This window comes from Sphaeramia orbicularis, chromosome 17, assembly GCF_902148855.1.
Source record: "Sphaeramia orbicularis chromosome 17, fSphaOr1.1, whole genome shotgun sequence".
Classification (NCBI taxonomy): domain Eukaryota; kingdom Metazoa; phylum Chordata; class Actinopteri; order Kurtiformes; family Apogonidae; genus Sphaeramia; species Sphaeramia orbicularis.
In genome coordinates, this window is record NC_043973.1 from 43,058,419 (window position 1) to 43,082,715 (window position 24,297).

The 24,297-nt window shown below is 34.7% G+C and overlaps 1 protein-coding gene across 3 annotated transcripts in view; it reads right to left on the reverse strand.

The window, feature by feature from the left end:
- slc6a9 (solute carrier family 6 member 9) overlaps window positions 1-24,297 on the reverse strand; it is a 192,117-nt gene that overhangs the window by 44,662 nt on the left and 123,158 nt on the right. For all 3 annotated transcript variants that reach the window (XM_030159836.1, XM_030159835.1, XM_030159837.1), the window contains 3 exons: window positions 18,568-18,724; window positions 5,270-5,401; window positions 1,650-1,926 (listed from right to left, as the gene is read on the reverse strand). In XM_030159836.1, coding sequence (XP_030015696.1) covers window positions 1,650-1,926; window positions 5,270-5,401; window positions 18,568-18,724 — 566 coding nt within the window. The remainder of the gene's footprint in view (window positions 1-1,649; window positions 1,927-5,269; window positions 5,402-18,567; window positions 18,725-24,297) is intronic.

Below are 24,297 nucleotides of genomic sequence, written 5' to 3' on the forward strand. Positions count from 1 at the left end.
TGTTGTGTTTCATGCTGTCTCTTGGCCAGGACTCCCTTGAAAAAGACGTTCTTAATCTCAATGGGATCCTTTTCCTGGTTAAATAAAGGTTAAATAAAAAAAATTTAAAAACTACAAAATTTCTCCTCCTTTACTCTCTCTCTTTAACCCCAACTGGTCCAGGCAGATGGCCATCCTCCAGGAGTCTGGGTCTGCTCCAGGTTTCTGCTGTTAAAAGGAAGTTTTTCCTCGCCACTGTCACCAGTCACTAGTGTTTGCTCCTGGAGGATTCTGTTGGGTTTCTGTAAATTGGCTTAGAGTCTGGTTTTGACCAACTCTGTATGTAAAGACATAGATGACATGTTAGTTACCTACGAGCCAGCACGCAGCCTTAGATCCTCGGGCAGAGGGCTCCTGGCTGTTCCAAAGTCGAGGCTTAAATCTAAGGCCTTTTCCATCAGGGCCTCTCGACTTTGGAATGGCCTGCCCGAGGAGATAAGGCTTGTGGAATCAGTGGCATCTTCTAAGTCACTTCTTAAAACACACTTTTATAGACTTGCTTTTATGTGATGTTTGTCCCTTTTAATTTTTACTTTTTTTTTTTTTAAATTTGATTCTTATCCTGTTTGATTATTGGTTTATATTCTCATACATGATGTTGTTTTATCTCACGCCTTTATTTTTGCATTGATTTAACAGCATCATGTTACGTTACCCCTGCCCTCTTTATTCCGATTCATTTAATTTATTCGAGGTGTCATGTTTCTGCATTGTTGTACACATCTCTCCTATTATGTTGCTTCTGTTTTAGTGTTTTTACTTACATCTTGTATCCTGCTGTTGTGCCCTTTACTTGTTTGTCAAAGCACTTTGTAAACTTTGTTTTAAAAGGTGCTATATAAATAAAGCTATTATTATTATTATAAAAGCTATTATTAAAGTGTCATGAGAAAACTTTTGTTATGATTTGGCGCGATAAAGGGTGGGGAAGCAAAATTTACAATATTTTGACTGAAAGGGATTGAAAGACAGTGTATGACCAATTAGTTTATTGAAAGTCATGAGAATTTATTTGCCACAAGAAAATTGACATAATAGAAAATGTTTTTATTCAATGTGTCCTCCTTCTTTCTCAATAACTGCCTTCACACGCTTCCTGAAACTTGCGCAAGTGTTCCTCAAATATTCGGGTGACAACTTCTCCCATTCTTCTTTAATAGTATCTTCCAGACTTTCTCGTAATAGTTTTGCTCGTAGTCATTCTCTTCTTTCCATTATAAACAGTCTTTATGGACACTCCAACTATTTTTCAAGTCTCCTTTGGTGTGACGAGTGCATTCAGCAAATCACACACTCTTTGACGTTTGCTTTCCTGATTATTCATATGGGCAAAAGTTTCTGAAAAGGTATGGATAATAGTGTTAGGTATGATTATGACATCAATATATGTTTGGTTTCAAAACAATTGACGTAGTGCCTGCTGAGAAAAAACAACTAAATGTTCATTGTAAATTTTGCTTCCCCACCCTGTATAAATAAAATTTGATTGATTGATTGATTTGTCCAAACAAATGTACCCTTAGTTGTACCAGGCATTAAAATGAACAAGAAATTGACGAAAACAAAGGGGTGGTCTAATAATTTTTTCCGCCTATGTTGTGGTGACTTACTTCCAGTACTCCTCACTGGGGCTGGTTCTCTTGGTTCGGTTCACCACCTCAGAGACCCCGTTTACCAGACTGGCAGTAGCATTAGCGAAGCTGGCGTTGACCTGGGGGCCGCTGCCCACCACTCCGCTACAGTCCGGTGTGTTCCAGGGGTTGTTGCAGTAAGTCCACGGCAGCAGGTTTGTCATAGACATGAAAAAGTAGTAGAAGGCAATGCATATGACCACGTTGTAATAGATCCCAATGTAGGTGGACACCACCATCATGCCGTAGCCCACACCTGCAGCAGAGAGGAAGAAAAAAACAACAGAACGTAAGAGCACTGGAAATGGAACGTGAAGCACAGTCTGCCTCCATGTATCGTTTGCATTTATTTTTTACGGGAAAAGATCGAAATTAAGATTTAAAATATGTTACATTTAGAAGCGTCCAATCACCATTCAGCTGAGTCTGTGTATAATTATAGCACTCAAAAGCTTCCCATTTAAAGTGCAGCCTTCTTAATTAATTGTGCAAACATAGTAATTAAATGTAATTAAAATCCAAAACAAAATGTAGAAAAATGTGTGAATTACAAGAGTTAAGTGCAGAAAAACGACACCAAAAACACAGATAAGTTAAACAGAATGAGTTAAGTATAGATGAGTTGATGATGATGATGATGATAATGTTAATGTTAATATGCCTGTTTAACCTTCAACCCATAACACTGTTTTTATTCCTACTTGTTTCTACATTTCAGTGGTCTTGATCACATTTTTACTTTGTTTTATCTCAAGCTCGGACAAAGACGACTGTAGATTTAATTTCAAGATCAGACAAACTAAACTTCCAGTGCATTGTCTGATTTGTTCATTGACATTATTAAGTGTAAAAAAAAAAAGAAAGAAAGAAAAAAAAAAAAAAAAAAGAGCCAATTCTTAATGTAGCTTATACAGTCTAAGTTTAATTCCCTTTTATATTATTCTTGATTCAGTGTAATAGGAAGAACCGATTTGGGCATATCATACCATAATAACACCATACCATAATACCATTTACTTATAATGGGTGAAATTTTCTTTTGGGTGAATTTATACCAAATTTGGTTTATAGATTGTCAGTCACCCAGAATAGATGTGATTACATTTTGGGAAAAGTAGGTCAAAGTTTACAAGCTTTTTTTTTTTTTTTCCATTTACTCATAATTGGTGAAATTTCACATGCCTGTAGCAGCAAAACTATTGGGTAAATTCATACCAAATTGACTTTATAGGTTGCCAGTGACCCAGAATAGATCGCGCTACATTTTGGGAAAAGTAGGTCCAAGTTTAGAATTTTCATGAATTTTTAAAATCTTTTTTTTCCCATTTACTTATAATGGGCAAAATGTCAGATATCTGTAGCAGCAAAACTCTAGGATCAGTTCATACAAAAGTTGGTTTATAGATTGTCAGTCACCCAGAATAGAGCTAAATACATTTTGGGAACAGTAGATCAAAGTTAAAATTTTTTATGAATTTTTAAATTCTTTTTTTCCCCCATTTACTTATTATGGGCGAAATTTCACATGTCTATAGCAGAAATACTATTGCTTGAATTTATACCAAACTGAATTTATAGATTGAGAGTGATCCAGAATATATCTCATTACATTTTGGGAAAAGTAGGTCCAAGTTTAGAATTTTTATGAATTTTTAAAATAATTTTTTTCCCCATTTACTTATAATGGGCAAAATTTCAAATATCTGTAGCAGCAAAACTCTAGGGTCAATTCATATAGAAGTTGGTTTATAGATTGCCAGTGATGAAGAATAGAGGTAAGTGCATTTTGGGAACAGCAGATCAAAGTTAAAATTTTTTATGAATTTTTTAAATCTTTTTTTCCCTCATTTACTTATTATGGGCGAAATTTCAGATGTCTACAGCAGAAATACTATTGGTTGAATTCATAGCAAACTGACTTTATAGATTGCCAGTGATCCAGAATATATCTCATTACATTTTTGGAAAAGTAGGTCCAAGTTTAAATTTTTTATGAATTTTTTAAATCTTTTTTTCCCCCATTTACTTATAATAGGCAAAATTTCAAATATCTGTAGCAGCAAAACTCTATGGTCAATTCATCAAAAAGTTGGTTTATAGATTCCCAGTGATGAAGAATAGAGGTAAGTGCATTTTGGGAACAGCAGATCAAAGTTAAAATTTTTTATGAATTTTTAAAATCTTTTTTTCCCCCATTTACTTATTATGGCCGATATTTCACATGTCTATAGCAGAAATACTATTGGTTGAATTCATAGCAAACTGACTTTATAGATTGCCAGTGATCCAGAATATATCTCATTACATTTTTGGAAAAGTAGGTCCAAGTTTACATTTTTTATGAATTTTTTAAATCTTTTTTCCCCCATTTACTTATAATGGGCAAAATTTCAAATATCTGTAGCAGCAAAACTCTAGAGTCAATTCATCAAAAAGTTGGTTTATAGATTCCCAGTCATGAAGAATAGAGGTAAGTGCATTTTGGGAACAGCAGATCAAAGTTAAAATTTTTTATGAATTTTTAAAATCTTTTTTTCCCCCATTTACTTATTATGGCCGATATTTCACATGTCTATAGCAGAAATACTATTGGTTGAATTCATAGCAAACTGACTTTATAGATTGCCAGTGATCCAGAATATATCTCATTACATTTTTGGAAAAGTAGGTCCAAGTTTAAATTTTTTATGATTTTTTAAAATCTTTTTTCCCCCATTTACTTATAATGGGCAAAATTTCAAATATCTGTAGCAGCAAAACTCTAGGGTCAATTCATCAAAAAGTTGGTTTATATATTGCCAGTGATAAAGAATAGAAGTAAGTAAATTTTTGGAACAGCAGATCAAAGTTTAAATTTTTTATGAATTTTTAAAATATTTTTTTCCCCATTTACTTATAATGGGCAAAATTTCAAATATCTGTAGCAGTAAAACTCTAGGGTCAATTCATCAAAAAGTTGGTTTACAGATTGCCAGTGATGATGAATAGAGGTAATTACATTTTGGGAACAGCAGATCAAAGTTAAATTTTTTTATGAATTTTTAAAATCTTTTTTTCCCCAATTTACTTATAATGAGTAAAATTTCACATGTCTATAACAGAAATACTATTGGTTGAATTCATACCAAACTGACTTTATAGATTGCCAGTGACCCAGAATGTATTTCAGTGCATTTTGGGAACAGCAGGTCAAAGTTGACATTTTTTATGAATTTTTAAAATCTTCCCATTTTTAATAATGGGTGAAAAATGTAAATATGTACAAGGGGCGGGGTTTGTTGAGCCTGGCACCACTTGTTAACCTTATTTTTTTGCCCAGACGAATGCCCGCGACAGTGCACATTAATGAACACTCGGTACAAATAAAAACATTACTTTGTGTAAATATGCCGGATTTAGCTTAGAGCTATTATCCATCAGTAGTCCTCAACATTTAAAAACAAACTACACATACAAACAAGACAGTGCAATGTATAAAACACATTACTATGTAAAAATGTACATCACATAATACATTATTAATAAAATAAATACAATATAAAACTGCCACGGAGAATAATTACTGAATATAGAGTCCACCCCCAGAGAGCCACACTTACCTTTGAACATGGGGCTGATCTTCCAGACGCCCAGACATCCCAGACTGGCGAACTGACCAAAGGACAGCTCGAGGAAGAAGAGGGGGATGCCACAGAACACCAACATGATGAAGTATGGGAGCATGAAGGCACCTGGAGGGGGGAGGCAACAGGAAATACACTTAGCCGCTACCTTGGATGTTTATATACTACTTTACACTGTAAAAAAAAAAAAAAACAGTAAAAAAACAGTAATATTCCGGCAGCAGGGGTGCCGAAAAAATACTGTAAAATAACGGAAAATAACCATCTCATAAAAATACGGTAATTTTCCATAATTAAAATACAGTTTTTTGCCCTAACTTTACATGAGATTTTGCTTTTTTTTTTTTTTTTTTTTATTAACTTTTTAATGTTTAATAAAGAATATTTTCATGTATTAAAACAATCAAATTACTCATAAATAAATATATAAATAATTTTCAATGAGACTAAGTTGTACAATCCGCTGATAAAAACTGTATTTGGACAGTTTATCAGTGTTTATACATGTTATACATTCACAAAAAAACATTTTTTCAACATTTTTGTTTTGAAACCCTACAGAACAAATACTTCTTTAACGTTTAATTGTCAGTAATTTTGTCTCGTTTTATTATTTCTTTTTCACAGTATTAAACTTTAAATTAACAGTTTAATCTCATAAATAGAAAAGAAATATTTGTGAAATTACGATACATTTGCAAATGTATGTTAACTGTATTTTTCTGTGAAAAAAGAAAAAAAAATTCTTTAAAAAAAAATGGAAATTTTATGGTTATTCACAGTTACAGTTTTTTCATGTTATTTTACATTTGACATGCAAAATTACAGCCTATTTTTGTAATTTCATTGATATTTTCCTGTATCTTAAAAATACAGGAAAAATCTGTAAAATAAACAGTGAAATTTCTGTTAAATTACAGATTTTTTTTTTAGTGTGTATATTAAATTTGAATGACAGCTTTGTTCCTGTTGCCGTCACTGAGAAAGAAATAAGAAATAGAGATATTGCACTTTATTTACTTATTTTAGTTATTTATCCTATTTCTTTGCTCAATTTTTTTTTTTTAATGTTCTTATCCTGGTTTTTATCCCAGAGACTGTTTTTATCTTCTTGAGGTTTTTTATTGTGTTTTATCGCATCTTTTTTTTTTCAATTTATTTGATCTTATTTATTGATTTTATCCTTTTACTTATCCATGCTGCTATACTGTTGAATGGTGGAACACTGAGCACTTCTTGTCTTGACACTCAATCAAGTACCTGCCGAACAGGTTCAATGTATGTTTTGTTGTAAAGCCAAATGCAATCGCTATGTCTGCAAAACAAATCTACCCACGGGTATAAATAAAGTAACCTTGAACCTTGACATAAAGTTTAATTTCTTTAAGACTGTAGAGTGGAATGTTTCTGCAGACTTAAGAACTGGTCAAGGTGTGTGTAGAAAAAACAAACAAAACGATTCAGACATGGAATGTAGAGAAAACAGGTCCGCAGATACCAACAGACAAAGGAAATGAACATCTGACGTGTTTTGGTTTAAAGTAGGTTGATTAGGACAAAGCACTGAGTAAAGATAAAATATGAAAACACAGTCCAAGGAATCAACGCAAGTCAAACAGATGACATGTCATGATTAGAGTCATGGATAATGGTGCAGATAAACCATGAAAAATACACCTGTTTTATGTCTAATGTAAAATAAAACGTAAAGTACACTAAGTCAGTCAGATCCTTCCTATGGATAATTACTGCAGTGATTAATATATTTCAGTTACATGTTGTTTAACCCTTTAGTACAAAATCTTTTTTTTTAATTATTTAAATTATACATTTATATAAACATGTACTTATACATAAGGAACCAGACAAACACATTATAAAAAAACCAAACAAATAAACAAACTAGAAAAGCACTCAGAGAGCGCAGACCTCCGCCAAGTGCAAAAATTCCCCACATAATCGGTGATACAAATCCTACATTTATTTTTTAAAATAAAATCCGCCTTCTGGATCAGATCCGGATCAGCCTTTGAAATGTGATAGAGGACCCCATTGTCAATTCCTGAGTTAAATTTCATGAGTTTTGGTCAATAATTAAGCGAGATATTGGGAAACGAAAATTTTGGCCCCATTTACCACAATGTTAACGAAAATTTCAAAGTGATCCAGAATCCAGGATTTCTTCCAGATCACCCCCAAAAGTTAATCATTTCTTCCTTATCCCATTTCCAACAAACCCTGAAAATTTCATCCAAATCTGTCCATAACTTTTTGAGTTATGTTGCACACTAACGGACAGACAAACAAACAGACAGACAAACAAACCCTGGCAAAAACATAACCTCCTTGGTGGAGGTAATTATACAACAAACCTATTAAACCCCAAAAAAGAGAAAAACAGAACCCACAACAACAAAAAAACAACAAGATAAATAATATTATCAGCTCCTCTTTACAATGCTCAGGGCTGATTCAGAGTTAATACAGGGGTTGGACAAAATAATGGAAACACCTTAAAACATCAACAAACTAGAAGCACTCGGAGAGCGCAGACCTCCGCCAAGGCTGATCAGTGGCCCCCCCCGTGGGCCCCCCCACGCCAAGGAGGTTATGTTTTTGCCAGGGTTTGTTTGTTTGTTTGTCTGTCTGTCTGTTTGTATGTCCATTAGTGTGCAACATAACTCAAAAAGTTATGGACAGATTTTGATGAAATTTTCAGGGTTTGTTGGAAATGGGCCCCCCCAAATTTAATCATTTCTTCCTTATCCCATTTACAACAAACCCTGAAAATTTAATCAAAATCTGTCCATAACTTTTTGAGTTATGTTGCACACTAACGGACAGACAAACAAACAAACAAACCCTGGCAAAAACATAACCTCCTTGGCGGAGGTAAATATAATTTAATATGGTGTAGGTCCGCCTTTTGCGGCAATTACAGCCTCAATTCTCCGAGATATTTATTCATACAACTTGTGAATTGTTTCCAAAGGAATTTTAAGCCATTCTTCAGTTAGAATACCCTCCAACTCTTTTAGAGACAATGGCGGTGGAAATCGACGTCTTACTTGAATCTCTAAAACTGACCATAAATGCTCAATAATGTTGAGGTCTGGGGACTGTGCCGGCCATACGAGATGCTCAACTTCATTAGAATGTTCCTCATGCCATTCTTTAACAATTCTAGCTGTATGGATGGGGGCATTATCATCTTGAGGTGAAGGTGTTTCCATTATTTTGTCCAACCCCTGTATAATGTATAGGAATAACACGTTTCTCCATCACGAGGACATAGGAGACAGCAGGACACTCTTGTTGACAGTAGAGAAAAAAAGGATTCTATTGTTGATAAAACAAATTAATTTGTCCACCAACATCTGACATTTTTTTTTTTTTTTTCTGACATGTTTTTGTTTAAAGTAGGTTGGGTTGGACAAAGCACTGCGCAAAGATAAAATATGAAAATACAGTCCAAGGAATCAACGCAAGTCAAACAGATGACATGTCATGATTAGAGTCATGGATAATGGTGTAGATAAACCATGAAAAATACACCTGTTTTATGTCTAATGTAAAATAAAACGTAGAGTACACGAAGTCAGTCAGATCCTTCCTATGGATAATTACTGCAGTGATTAATATATGTCAGTTATATGTTGTTTAACCCTTTCATGCATAATGGTTACTCCAGTGGGCAGTTATTCTACAGCTGTTCTCTTGTATACTTTATTTTATGTATATTTTATATGTATATTATATTTTTAGTAGGGGTGGGCAAGTTGACGCGTTATTACCGCGTTAACACATTCATTAAATAACGCCGACAATTTTTTTTTTTATCTCACGTTAACGCCGTTTTATTATTGTTCTGCCTTTCAAGCAAGTCTTAGTTGATTTATACATACAGACTCTTATTTTGAAACTCATGCTTTTATTTTGCCGGTCCACACACCGGTGCTGTGTGTATGTGCAGCTGAGAGGAGAAAACCGGCGAACTTTACAAGTAATGCTGATGTTTAAGCTAATTCGTTTATGCTAGCAGTCGCAGATGGGTTGCTAATTCTTTATGCAGACTCATGCTAAGTTTATGTAAATTCATTGGTTGTGTTTAGGTCTAATATGTCAGCCTTTGAACTAACCTTTACTCATTTACGATGTGAATGTTGTATTAGCAGTCATTTTATCTCGATGCTAACTTGAATGGGAAAATCCATAGACATGCTAACGATTAGCATTTACAGGTTAATCAAAGATTTACAACGTCTTTTTATTCAGCAACAAAGGCTCATATCAGAGATATTTGATACTATTCATTATTACAACAACTGAACATAAAATACTCACAGGCAAACGTTTTTGGGGCCGTACAAACAGAGTGAAAGAAACATGTCTGTTAGTTCTATGTCCGAACTAACTACAGTAACACGGAAAGGACAAAACATACGTTAGTGCCACTTATTCTGACCACTTCAGGGCCCCTTTTGCTTGCTTTGAACAACTGAACATCACATATTAATGGGCTTATTAGTATTAGTACTGATTAGTGGGCTTAAGACTCCTGTCAATCACTCACAACTGTAAATACACTGGTGGGGACATAAACATGTGTAAAAGTAGTGGTTTTTTACATGGACATTTTCATTTTAAATGTCTTCAGATGGTGGGGCTGAGAAGGACACAGGTGTTTGGAAGCACTGACGTGCAATTATTTTTATCACCGGAGTACTTCCAGTCTGGAATATCACTGAAAGGCAATACATGCTGTTGATGCATCCCCCCCCCCCAATAACTATGCGATTAATCGTAGAAAGCCATGCGATTAATCGCGATTAAAAATTTTAATCGCTGCCCACCACTAATTTTTTGATTTTGTTGTTTTAGTTTCATATCAGCCAACACTGTGGACGCTTATGCATCATCCCAAACACTGACATTCATACCATTACTGTAACTTTGCTGTTCTTGATAAACCTAATCTGCACTAACATGTTCGAGTGTCAATCAATTAATTGTTAGACTGTAATTAACAGTTTGTTTGTTTTTTTGTTTGTTTTTTTAAAGTTCTTTTTGCATATTATCTCCATGAAGTGAGTAATAACTAGTATTAAAATATGTTAAAATGTGAGAAAAGATCAGATTTGCAGGATTAAACATGTCTATTTCATTGTTTTCATATCATTTTCTGATATTGGGTTTTAAATACTTGTTTCTTTGCTTCAAGAACATAATGCATGGTGTAGCTCAGTGGACATTTTTGTAAACCCTTGAAAAAAAACAAAAAAACAAAACACAAATCAATTGTATTGTTTTTTTCATGCCTAAGGAGGAATAAAAACACTCAAAAAAACCCCAAAAAGTCAACTAAGGTTCTAATAATTCATGCATGAAAGGGTTAACACGAAATCTTGGTGAAAAATTACTGCGACTATGGCTGGAAATAAATGTGACATTTATTATGACATTGCATATGTGTTGTGTGGTATTAACACCACAGTGAATACATCCTGTAATCAAAGCTAAAGGACTTTTCTTTCTTTCTTTCTTTCTTTCTTTCTTTTTCTTTCTTTCTTTCTTTATGTTAAGTTTAGTTTTAGTTTAGTTGAGTTTATTTCCAATATGCAACAAAACAAAACAATCCTACTTAGTCCTTGTAAATGAAACAGATAATATGAAAAAAAAACAAACAAAAAAACAAAAACATATACATGAAAACCAAGTATGACTTCATTTGCATATTCGAAAAGGAGTGGAGGATGTATAATTTATTTAATCCCATCCCTTCTCATCACAACAGTGTATCCTTTAGCTTCCTATCAGCAGAATAATGGTATGAAATTCTTCAGTACTTCTTCACTATTATCTTTAACTCATAAAGACCCAGTGGTACTTTTGTGCCAGTTCCTAAATTATTTTTTCTCTATTTTCAACCTTTCTTAAGTGATTTATCTACATGTATTCTTACATTATACTTTGTATATTGTATTCTTAAGTAAAAATAAGGTATTTTCCTATACTTAACCTCCTAAGACCCAGGACATGTCAGCAAAGTACAAGCTTTTTTTTTTTTTTTTATTAAATAAGTGCCTATATTGGAAACATCATGATGCAACAGTTTTTTCAGATGCAGTTTTTTTTTTTATTTTTATGGAATGTTCTTTGTGGTGGGCAGTTTTCTTTTTTTCTTTTTTTTTTTTTTTTGTATAAAGTTGTGAAACTTGTCCACAAATGTAGATGTTTATAAAAGCTCAAATTAAAGTTGACAATTATTGGATCAAAAACAGAGAAAAATTTTTAAAAAGTGACTTTTGTCTTATGTCTACATTAGAAGTAAAGGTTTCAATATGTTTATTTAACCCATAAAGACCCTGTGTTGCTTTTGTGGCAGTTCCCAAATGAATTTTTCCTCTATTTTTAACCTTTCTAAAGCGATTTATTACCATTTACTCTAATATTATGCTCTGCATTTTGTATATTTAAGTGAAAATCAGGTATTTTCCTATATTTAATTCACTGATCATGTAGATGTTCATAAAAGCTCAGATTAAAGTTGTGGGTTATTATACCCAAAACAGAAAAAACTGATGAAAAAGATAGTTTGTTTCTGCAAAATCTATGATTAACTGAACATAAAATAAATGTCTCCATCCACTGTCATATGTTTTTTTTTTTTTTTTTTTTTTTAGTTTAGTTTATTTCAAATATGCAACAAGACAAAGTAATCTTACTTAGTCCTTAGAAATAAAACAGGTAGTAAGAAGTCATAGAAAAAAAAAAAACATATACATGACTTCATTTGCATATTCAAAAAGGAGTGGGAGAAAGTATAATTTATTTAATCCCAGTCTTTCTCCACACAACAGCTTCCTGTCAGCGGAATATATGAAAAGTCAAGTCCCTGAGATCTTTTGTAAGTAATTAACCTCACTTATCATCCTCACATACACATACATACACACCTATACTGACATACCAGAAAAGTAAATAAAGAAATAAGCACATACATACATACATACATCCTTGAAGGCAACACAAATAAGACAACGTAAACAACAACAGCAATCACACAAAACATAACAATCAACAAACACAAAAAAACAAAGGACAAACAAAATAAGACAAGACAGGATATTAATGCAACAAAAGTATTAGGACCCTCTATTTTTGTACTGGGACCAGACCGTTTGTTTATATACCAGTTTAAATTTTACTGGTGAATCAGTGTTGAAGATGTAGAAGATGATGGTGTTTCCATGGTAACTACGGAGCCTCTGAACGTCCAAATGGGTCATATCTGATGACCATGAAAAGACGACAAACTGCATTTTACACCAATTATTTACACGTACCGATGGAATTAATTAATCAACAGGTATTAAACAGTTTATATCAGTGAATGAGTTTGGTCGCCGGTGGATGTTTGGGTCTTTATGGGTTAAAACAGGGGTGTCAAACTCATTATAGGCCAGGGGCTACATTCAGCTAAATTTGATCTGAAGTGGGCCGGACCAGTGAAATAATACAACATTTATAACAATATAATATAATATATAAATAATGTCGACTCCAAACTTTTCTCTATGTTTTAGAGCGAAAAAAGCAAATTTACATTATGAAAATGTTTACATCTACAAACTATCCTTTAAAGCAATGTGAATAACATGAACAAACTGAAACAATAAGTGTAATTTTAACAATATTTTGCCTCGGTTTATCATTTACACATGTACATTATAACTTACAGATCACAGTGGACCTACAAATACACAAAACATTGAGTAACAGGCAGGATATTGTTAAAATTGTACTTATTTCTCTTAAGACATTTCAGGTTATTCACTTTTTTTTTTTGAGATTGACACTTGAGATTGAATTGGTCTGAATGTGGAACCTGAACTAAAAGGATTGTTAATATCTTCAGTGTAATTTCTGTATTTCATAAATTCATCCCAAGGGCCGGACTGGACCCTTTGGTGGGCCGGATTTGGCCCCCGGGCCACATGTTTGACACCTGTGGGTTAAAAGGTGAACGGAAAACTAATCTGTAATTATTAAAGCACAAGCCAAAGAAATATTAATCGTAGGTTGTAATAAGAAAAAGTACAAAAAGTGCACATGAACCTCATCTGTCACAGTAACCTCCCCTGAGTGAGCAGAGAGGTCAGTGAATGTGCAGCTGAGTCTGTTTCATGGTGCAACGAATCTCCGGCGGTTCAGACTGGACCAGAAACCAGACGGCCGTCTATAGGGAACGTCTGTGTGTGTGTGTGTGTGTGTGTGTGTGTGTGTGTGTGTGTGTGTGCGATGGCTCGTATGTGAACTAGGTCAGAACAACCAGCTGATACTGTACAATACCAAAGCCTTATCGTTTTACGTGAGCGGCTGGTAAAGGTCATGTCTTCTGTACGCTAACTCATAAACTTTTTGCCGTTGTTTATGCAGTAAGGCATGGCCTACATATCCAAGTCCTTATACGGGAATATAGGTCTGTAACATTCAGAACAGTAAAGCCAAATATTTACAGCACAAACATGTGATATGGGACCAAACATATAATCTTTCAAACTTTGGTCAGTGCACTTTGCTGACCTTTATGTAAGAACCACAGATCACTAATACATTTATCCTCTATATTTAACATTTACACTGACAAAAATCTGGAATGTGATTTACTTAGGAAAACTTAGGGAAGTATTTGCAGTTAGAATTGTAAGTAAATTCTACAAGGGCGATCATCAAGTAAACTTTACTTGCGGATATACGTTTATTTTAGTAGTAAACCTCAGGTAATTTACTGATGATTATTAATATGGTCATTGAATTTGACTTTCTCCTTCTTTGTAAGTTTTACTTAGACTCTGACAGCCTCAAAATGAAAAGTGCTAATGCACCTAAAGCTAATGGTTTTTCACTGTAATTTTTAAATACTGTGACATTTTGGTAGAACAAAGTTACAGGAGAGTGAACACTGGTCACACTTCTCAGATTCCAATACACCACACACTGTACGCCAAAACAGCCAGACACAAGAACAGTTTTTTCCCCCAGACCGTCACTCTGATGAACACTTCATGACCCATTCAGTGTCAGTATCCCCCTGACTCCAATTCACCAACTCACAAACTTACATTTTGCACTCTTTATAAAACTGTCTAATTTGCACTGAAGTATGTAAAAAACTCTATTTGCACTACAATGAAAATTATTATATACAAATTATTATATATATACATCAGAGGCGATTTCTCATAGACTGCAAGGGAAGCCCAGCTTCCCCTAAAATTGCTAAAATTAAATGGTTAAATATGTTCGGTTGTGTTGACATTTCATTGACTACAAATGTGTTAGAACACGTTCATCTCCCAGATGAGTTCGTTCAGAATCAGCTTTATCTCAAATCAACGGACCTGATGTTGTTCACTTCTCATACATTCCTGTTGCGCTGTTTTCTCATTCGATCTCTGCTCAGTGCATTTGTCCGTAGACGCTCAGCGTCCATGCACTTCAATGGGACTGAGTGGAACAGTTTTTTTCATTGCCTCAAAACTGGACGGTAATTGGATAAATGCCACGATGTTGTCCCGCCCCCGGACGCTCGGCGTCTCTGGGGGTGAATGGAGATGTGGGCGGAGCTTGGCCGGGCTGGACGCTGGGCTTCCAGGTGCTGATTGGAGGATCAGTCAAAAGGCTGAATCCTGTTTGATTGACAGCTATTTTGAGATCTACTCCTTCACTGACACAGTTCAGTTTAATACCGTCGCACATTCTGCTGTGAAATCGAGAGAGAAACCACTACGAAACTAGAAGCACTCGGAGAGCGCAGACCTCCGCCAAGGCTGATCAGTGGCCCCCCGTGGGCCCCCCCACCCCCGATCACCACCAAAATTTAATAATTTCTTCCTTATCCGATTTCCAACAAACCCTGAAAATTTCATCCAAATCTGTCCATAACTTTTTGAGTTATGTTGCACACTAACGGACAGACAAACAAACAAACAAACAAACCCTGGCAAAAACATAACCTCCTTGGCGGAGGTAATTACTTGTTCATTTCTTGCACTGTAAATAAAACACACTCATTGGACTTCCTTGTTTCAATTTAACATAATTTCAACGTTTTCTTGTTTAGTTGGTACAATAAGGTCACTGACCATTTTCTTAAAAAGGAACGGAGGGACGAATTTATGTTTAAATAACTTGACTTTTTTTTTATGTAAGCCGACAATGAGCTTCCCCTCTCTGAAAGACGAGCAGCCACCACTGATATACATAAACATATATTTTTACAGACTGTGTTCCTGTACATATTCACTCACTGTATAAATACTTCAATTTGCACTTTCTGTACATACTACAATGTAAAAACCCACTGTAAATAATATATACATATATTTTTAATAGACCGGACCCACACACCCACTCACTGTATAAAAACTCCAGTTTGCACTCTGTACATATCACATTATAAATCCACTGTAAATCTCCACCCATTGTTGTCTCTGTCTCTAGTGGACTGTTTGTCTATACTGTGTCTAGGTCCACATGTTGTTCTGGGTTCATGTCGGAACTGTATGTCGTGAGCAATGTAAAAACCGAAGCCACATTCCTTGTATGTATTCACACACTTGGCCAATAAAGCTGATTCTGATTCTGATTCTGAAAAGGCAGTGGTATTTACTTTCATTAAACTACGTGTGTCAAAAACAGCATAGACTGTATGACAGCAGCACAGACCGTTCAGTCATGGTGTCAAACTGAAATATTCCTTCCACTGTTCAATCAGATACTCTCCCCTATAGGCAGAACATGAGTCATAGAACTACAGAACACAGAACAGCAACCTGCTTTTAACGAATATTTACAACTTGCAAGGTAACGCACCATCACATGACTCAGTGACACTGTAAACTACGTCAGTCACATGACTCGGCACAAATTGCCCCGATTACGATACTTTTTCTAACTTTTATTAATGCACAATATATAAGTAACATTTACACAATATTTTACATATTTTTTTCTGCAGTTTAAATTGCCTATTAAAACTTACTTGGTATTTCTAGGTTCATGTATAATGACTATAACCTTTGAATATTCTATGAAAATACATAACACAACTTATTCTTCCCACACAGTTTATTTATTATACAAATGACATATTTACTTTTACTTGAATAATTCCAGCTCTCACTGATACTTACAATTACAAAATACAAATTGTGACAGTTAACCTAATAAATATTACTACACCAAAAAAAAAAAAAAAAAATATATATATATATATATATTTTTTTTTCAGTGTAGGAGAACTTGTTGCATTTACCATTTTGTCATAACCTCCTGAGACCCAGGACAGTAAAAGTTTTGGCTTTTTTTTTTTTTTTTTTTTTTTTTTTTTTTACATTAAATAATTGCCTTGATTGGAAACAGCATGATGTAACAGTTTTTTCATATACTTTTTCTGATTTTTTTTTTTTTTTTTTTTTTTTTTAAATGGAATGTCTTTTGCAGTGGACAGCATTTTTTTGTGTGTGTGTGTGTTTTTTATGTAAAACTGTGAAACTTGTCCACTATAGAGGACAAAAATGCATTGCTGGGTATATCTGCTTCTTGGTTTGTTTGTTTTTGCCACTTTCAGGTAAGGAACCAAATATGGTAACTTCACTGACCTTGATTTTCTACATAACAAAAGACATTTTTAGAATAATTTCACAAAAGTTATAAAGTCTTGTTATGTCCTCCAATAACACACTAAGGTTGAAACTTTGTATTTCAGAGTATTTCTATAAGTGCCCGATAAAGCTGTATTGTACAATGCAATGACAATAAACTGTTCTATTCTATTCTATTCTATTCTATTCTATTCTATTCTATTCTATTCTAAAGGGTTAAGGATTTATTTAGCTACAAAATGACAAAATGACTCCAAAATAAAGAGCAACAGCAGATAAATAACTTCCCGCTATGCAAATATATTCATGAAAACGCTGATTATATCCTGTGTGCTGATACATTCCGTCAGTCTGATCATGTGTCAATCTCATCCTGATGCATACTAACCGTTCTATTGCTTCGGAAAGTAAAATGCTTCCAAACTGGGTCTTTCTCAGTTATGGGAAAGACAACAAGTGACTATTTTGCCTAAAACTTGTTAAGGTAAAACACTGTTTTCTTTGTTATAAGAGAAAACAAATCCAAGATGAACTCAGGGGTAGGTTCTCTATAAAAACAAAAGAACACCCACGCTTCATTCGACATTGCTAAACACCAAAAGTGGAAAAAACAAACAAACCAAAAAAAACAAAAAAAAAACCCCCACCAAAATACTTGAGGATCTTAAGTTTTCTTATATTTTTCTTTCTTTCTTTCATTCTTTTTTTTTACATTTTATTTTGTTGTTTTCAGTTACGTTAAAACACAAAAACAAAGGCTCAGATGCAACAACTAATTAATTAATTAATTAATTAACTAGCCAGTCCTTATAGGGCAGGGGCAGAGGACAGACACTGGTATACAGTTATAATCCACTTTCTTAAGTTTTCTTAGGTTTTTCTTTTCTTTTTTTTTTCTATTTTATTTTGCCGTTTTCAGTCATGTTAAAAAACAGAAACAAACGCTCAAATTTAGCAACTAATTAATTAATTAATTAGCCAGTCCTTACTTAAAGAAAGAGGGGCAGAGGACAGACACTGGTATACAGTTATAATCCACTTTCTTAAGTTTTGTTAAGTTTTTCTTTTCTTTTTTTTAAATATTTTATTTTGCCGTTTTCAGTTGTGTTAAAACACAAAAACAAAGGCTCAGATGTAACAACTAATTAATTAATTATCTAGCCGGTTCATAAAGAAAGAAAGGACATACACTGGTATACAGATATAATCCACTTTCTTAAGTTTTCTTAAGTTTTTCTTTTTCTTTTTTTTATATTTTATTTTGCCATTTTCAGTTATGTTAAAAAACAGAAACAAACGCTCAAATTTAGCAACTAATTAATTAATTAATTAGCCAGTCGTTACTTAAAGAAAGAGGGGCAGAGGACAGTCACTGGTATACAGTTATAATCCACTCTCTTACATTTTCTCAGAACACAAAAACAAAGCCTCAGATGTAACAAATAATTAATTAATTAATTAACAAGCCAGTCCTTACTTAAAGAAAGAAAGGATAGACACTGGTATCAGATATATAAATATAATCCCCTTTTTTAACTTTTTCCGAACACGTCTCATCTTGAATACAGCAATCACAGCACATAAGTAATAAAACACGTCCAGTACCTCCTCCATTTCTGTAGCAGAGGTAGGGGAACCTCCAGACGTTACCCAGACCCACAGCGTAGCCCACGCTGGTCAGGACAAACTCGATCTGGTTGCCCCAGTTCCCTCTTCGGGAGTTTTCATCCTTCTTCACTGGCTCGCCTGGAACTGCTCCATTCTGCAAGAAAAGACAAGAAAGGTGAGATTTAAAGAAGGATAGGCTACAGGCCAGTTTCAAAGAACTGGAATTTTCTGTCAGTGGTTCAGGCTTTACAGGGTTAAAACTCAACAACGAGCTACACAGTTTCAATTCATCATTCAAGTTCTTTTTGAGAACCGGTTCCCAGTAGCTTGATTCCTTGGAATCGTTTGTCTCCCTGCTTCACGATTCTACTTATCAATTCCACCTTTGTTGTGCATGCGTGATGACGTCACATGTACATTGCATTGTTTTGGTCAGAACGTAGCCAACATGGCGTTGAGCTAGAAACGCTCCAAAAAGACGACAACAGGTCCACTTGTAACGCTGTCAAAGCTTCCATTTCTTCAAAAGGGTGAAATCCCTCCAATCTGCTCAAACATTTGTCCACACAGCATGTGATTCATTTACAGGAATGTCACGTATTTGATGCACTACTTAGCAACGCTTGTGAATCTTAGTGGCAGAGCAAACACCAGGGTGTCCTCTGAGCCTGGTTCCGGTGGAGGTAACAAACGTCCTGCCCCCTCAAATAAAAGTTTCCAAATGTAGGGAAAAGGAAATGAGGCGCACAACAATAGGAGACATGGAAGAATTAGTAAAGCGTCTTAAGTTTCAGTTTGACTATGGCCCGGCATCATCTGTTATTATTATTTGTACATACTGTACAGGGTGAGTCAGAAAAAAACGCTCTTTTCATTTAAAGAAATTGTACCACTGAAATGGAAATGCTTATTTTTCTTTTGATCATACAGTCATATTGATGTGGTTATTGAGCATGTCTGGCGATTGAATCATTGATTTATGGCATAGCATAACACAGGGACTGTCCATTGTTTATTGTGCACCGAAATATCTGCCAACACAGTTTATGCCACCGTGAATGAAACTGAAATTGTCAACCATTACAGCATGTTTACTCGCCATCAAAATGTTTTGTCTCAACGAAGTCGTCCGGCACGACCTTCAACCTGGCTACCATTCAGATTGATGCAAATCTGTGCTTGTTGTCGCATCTCTAACACAGCTCTTCTCGCCATTCGTGTTCGTCGTAGGGCTTGGATTTCAGCCATGATGCGATTTCGGAGTTCCTGAAGAGTTTGTGGAAGTTTGTCTGATACACCCTGGGCACTGTCATGTAGGCCTATGTCCTGAGTGTGAAAGCAAAGCCCCGACTCCTGTAATTGTTGTCAATTTCAAGTTTGTTCACTGTGGCATACATTGTGTTGGCAGGTATTTCAGTGCCCAATAAACAATGGACCTTCTCTCTCTTATGCAATGCAATAAATCTATGACTACATCACCAGACATGCTCAATAACCACATCAATATGACTGTATGGTCAAAAGAAAAATCAGTGTTTCCATTTTAGCAGTACAATTTCTTTAAATGGAAAGAGCGTTTTTTCTGACTCACCCTGTATACGTTATATTTTCTGTGCAGAGATGGAAATATAAAAGACAGTTAATGCAAACACACCCGTTTGTACTCTTTTATTCCCTCACCCAATGAGAATCGATAAGAGAATCGGATTGATAAGCAAAATTGATAATGGAATCGTTAAATTCTTATTGATTCCCATCCCTACTAAGTATAAAGTTGGGATCAGTTTTCTTCAGACTGGAAAAATTGCAGAATGGTCTTTCTTGGCTCTTCCTAAAATGCAAGAACCCACCATTTCACCCAGTGCTTCTATACAGAACAAATCTGTCGTAGTGATTTGCATACTGTATATCCTCCTGAGACCCAGAAAAGTACAAGTTTGGCTTTTTTTACATTAAATAATTGCCTGTATTGGAAGTGGCACGATGCAACGAGTTTTTCCAGATGCATTTTTAAAGTTTTTATGGAATGTCCTTTGCAGTGGACGGGTTTTTTTTTTTTTTTTTTTTTCAATAAAGCTGTGAAACTCTTGTCCTACAGAGGACAAAAACGCACTGCTGGGCCTCAGGAGGATAACGTGTATTTTCTGTGCAGACATGGAAATATAAAAGACAGCTGATGCAAACACACCCATTTGTACTCTTTCATTCCCTCACCCAATGAGAATCGATAAGAGAATCGATAAGGAATCGGATCGATAAGCAAAATCGATAATGGAATCAGATTAATTCAATTCTTATCGATTCCCATTCCTAAATGTCATAGATGACTATACGAATATAAAAGAAGTAAAATAAAAACAAACTAGAAAGGCAAATTTTCCTACATATTTCTACTTTTCTGTATCATCAACATCACAGATTGTGCATATAATTAAGTTGTTATGGATGTATGACTCATGCAGGATTCTAACTATAATAAATAAAACATAAAACAGATGTTTTAGAAGCAATTCTTCCAAAGGATTTAATTTATGGTCTCACTGTTGGAAAAATCCAAAACAAATATTTGCTCTCAGCATTAACGTGTGCTACTATTATTAATGAAATAAATAAATAAATAAATATCAGTGACCTCAAGTCCCTCATAAATGATGCATCTGTCCTTTTGGACCTGGAAAAGTGAAAAAAAGTGAGCCCCACAAAACTCATGGTATCGCAGGCACACTGATAAAATATATATATTTTTTTACATCTATCTATCTATCTATCTATCTATCTATCTATCTGTCTGTCTATCTATCTGTGTGTGTGTGTGTGTGTGTGTGTGTGTGTATTTATATATATATTGATGTAGAAATTTGCCTATACGATTTCATCATAAACATGGAACTCTCAACTTTCAATACAACTGTTCATATAAGGTTTGTTAAAAGCATAATTTTGTATTGTGCACATTTTCTATAAAAGAATTAAAGTAAAACAAACTAAAAAGGCAAATTTTCCTACATATTTCTACTTTTTTAAATCATCAACATGTCCCTCATAAATGATGCATCTGTCCTTTTGAACCTAGAAAAGTGAAAAAAAGTGAGACTCGCAAAAGTCATACTATTGTAGGCACGCTGATAAAAAAAAAAAATATATATATACATATACATATATATATATATACATATATATATATATATATATATATATATATATATATATATATATATATATATATACACACACAGGGTGGGGAAGCAAAATTTACAATGAGCATTTAGTTGTTTTTTCTCAGCAGGCACTACGTCAATTGTTTTGAAACCAAGCATATACTGATGTCATAATCATACCTAACACTATTATCCATACCTTTTCAGAAACTTTTGCCCATATGAGTAATCAGGAAAGCAAACGTCAAAGAGTGTGTGATTTGCTGAATGCACTCGTCACACCAAAGGAGATTTCAAAAATAGTTGGAGTGTCCATTGTGGTGGAAAAATTTACTTTTTATATTTTATACTCTTTATATTTTATACTTTTAATATAATCTTTAATACTGTTAGTACATCTTCTTTTAATGCTGAGTCATTATTCATTATGTGTGATGTTTACCACTCTGTAACACCCCCGACCCAGGAATGGAGTTCTTTCTTGCCTTGAGTTAAAACCCAAACACCTAAATGTCTGAATGTGTAGATAGAGGATGGCGCATGCACTCCAGATAGGATCCAAGCAAGGTTATAGTGAAGAGGTCATCCTGACTTCTTCATGGAGCAGAGAAGGAGTAGTAGGGAGTGGTATGATGTACGTAAGGAATGACATCATAGTTTGAGGGGGTTGGATTTGGTTCTATATAATCTTTAGTTTTCTCTTATTTAATCAGACTTCACTTACAGTTTCTCTGTGATTGACTTCTCAATAAATGCATTTATTTATTTTAACTCTAACTTTCTCTCCTCCTCTTTGTGTGTGGGTTATCAGTTGAACATTTCCATAACACCATAAAGACTGTTTATAATGGAAAGAAGAGAATGACTATGAGCAAAACTATTACGAGAAAGTCTGGAAGATACTATTAAAGAAGAATGGGAGAAGTTGTCACCTGAATATTTGAGGAACACTTGCGCAAGTTTCAGGAAGCGTGTGAAGGCAGTTATTGAGAAAGAAGGAGGACACATAGAATAAAAACATTTTCTATTATGTCAATTTTCTTGTGGCAAATAAATTCTCATGACTTTCAAGAAACTAATTGGTCATACACTGTCTTTCAATCCCTGCCTCAAAATATTGTAAATTTTACTTCCCCACCCTGTATATATATTGATGTACAAATTCACCTATACGATTTCATCGATAATAGAGGCCAACACATATGGGTTTTGTAAATTTTTAAAAATTTGATCAGCCAATGGCCAATATCTACAGCCGATTTTTGAAGCTGATATTTTAAATTCTTATCGATTCCCATCCCTTAAATGTCATAGACGACATTTACATCTGCGGCTTTTGCTTCTCGTGCTCGGAGCAACTTTGAAAAACTTCCGAATCCATCATTTGCTTGTGTTGTACCTGACACCTGATATCACAGTGGATCACCGTGGTTCCAGATTAGGTTTCCTGCGATAATACTCGCTCACTTGCACCAAATCAACAGAATTCTAAATATACCCCTGGTAAATACTGTCCTATCTCTGCTAGCCCCAAAGTCCTACATAAGGTGGAGGCGCTGGAGCAGACGGGATAGGAAGTGAAATCAGCGCCTTAAGAGCAGCCGATAAGCATTTGGTGTTGTCGTCCTGATTTTGAGCTTCTCCTCTCCTCTCCTCCCTCCCTCCATCACTCCATCTGCTGGCATCAGATGGTCTCTCTCTCCTGACCTCCTCCTTCACCTCAGCTGTGTGTGTCTGTCTGCATGTTTGAAGCCACATAAGAAGATATTCATGCTGTTGCAGAAAGAAAAAAAAAAAAAAAACACCCACATTTTGATCATTTGTGAACTGTTTGCACTTGTAGAGCATATGCAGATAGATGATTTGACTCTCCGCCTATGTTATCTACATGTACCAGAGCCTGCTTTTTTTTTTTTTAGAAACTCACCGAATGAATGGCCTCATATTTATAACAAGAATCTGGCTAAATGTGAAAACTGGTGATAAAAACTGTTTTTTGCTGCAAGGAAATGTTAATTTTGATGTACAAATTCGCCTGTAGAATTTCATCATCAACACAGAACTCTCATCTGTTGATACAACTGTCCATAATGAAGTTTGTTAACCTTTTAAATCCTAAGCCTAAAATGGTCCATCGGGACTGTTTTTTTTTTCTTATTTTGACGATAAAAAGGTAAAAAAAAAAACATGCTGCGAGTGAGTCCTTTTGCTCATTTTTCCAGAAAACTTAGAATTTTCAAAATCTAGCAGCCACTCTCATTTTTTTAAATTCTCTTTTTCTTTCTTTTACAGTCTACTCTCGTTATACCGCCAACTTCCGTTCACGGCCAAATTGGCGGTATAGTAAAAATGGCGTTACAACGGGTTGCGTCCATAATGTGCATGTCTTTACTATATGATGTCTATGCTGCCTCCGTTAACCCGTTCTAATTGCGTTTCTAAATAAATCTTGATTCTGTTATGTTGTAAGGGATCATTTAAAGTGGGGAAACATTTTAAGCATTATTATACCGTGTCGGGAAATGACACCCCATCATCTTGAGGCTTTGGCTTAATCCCACGTCCTCTT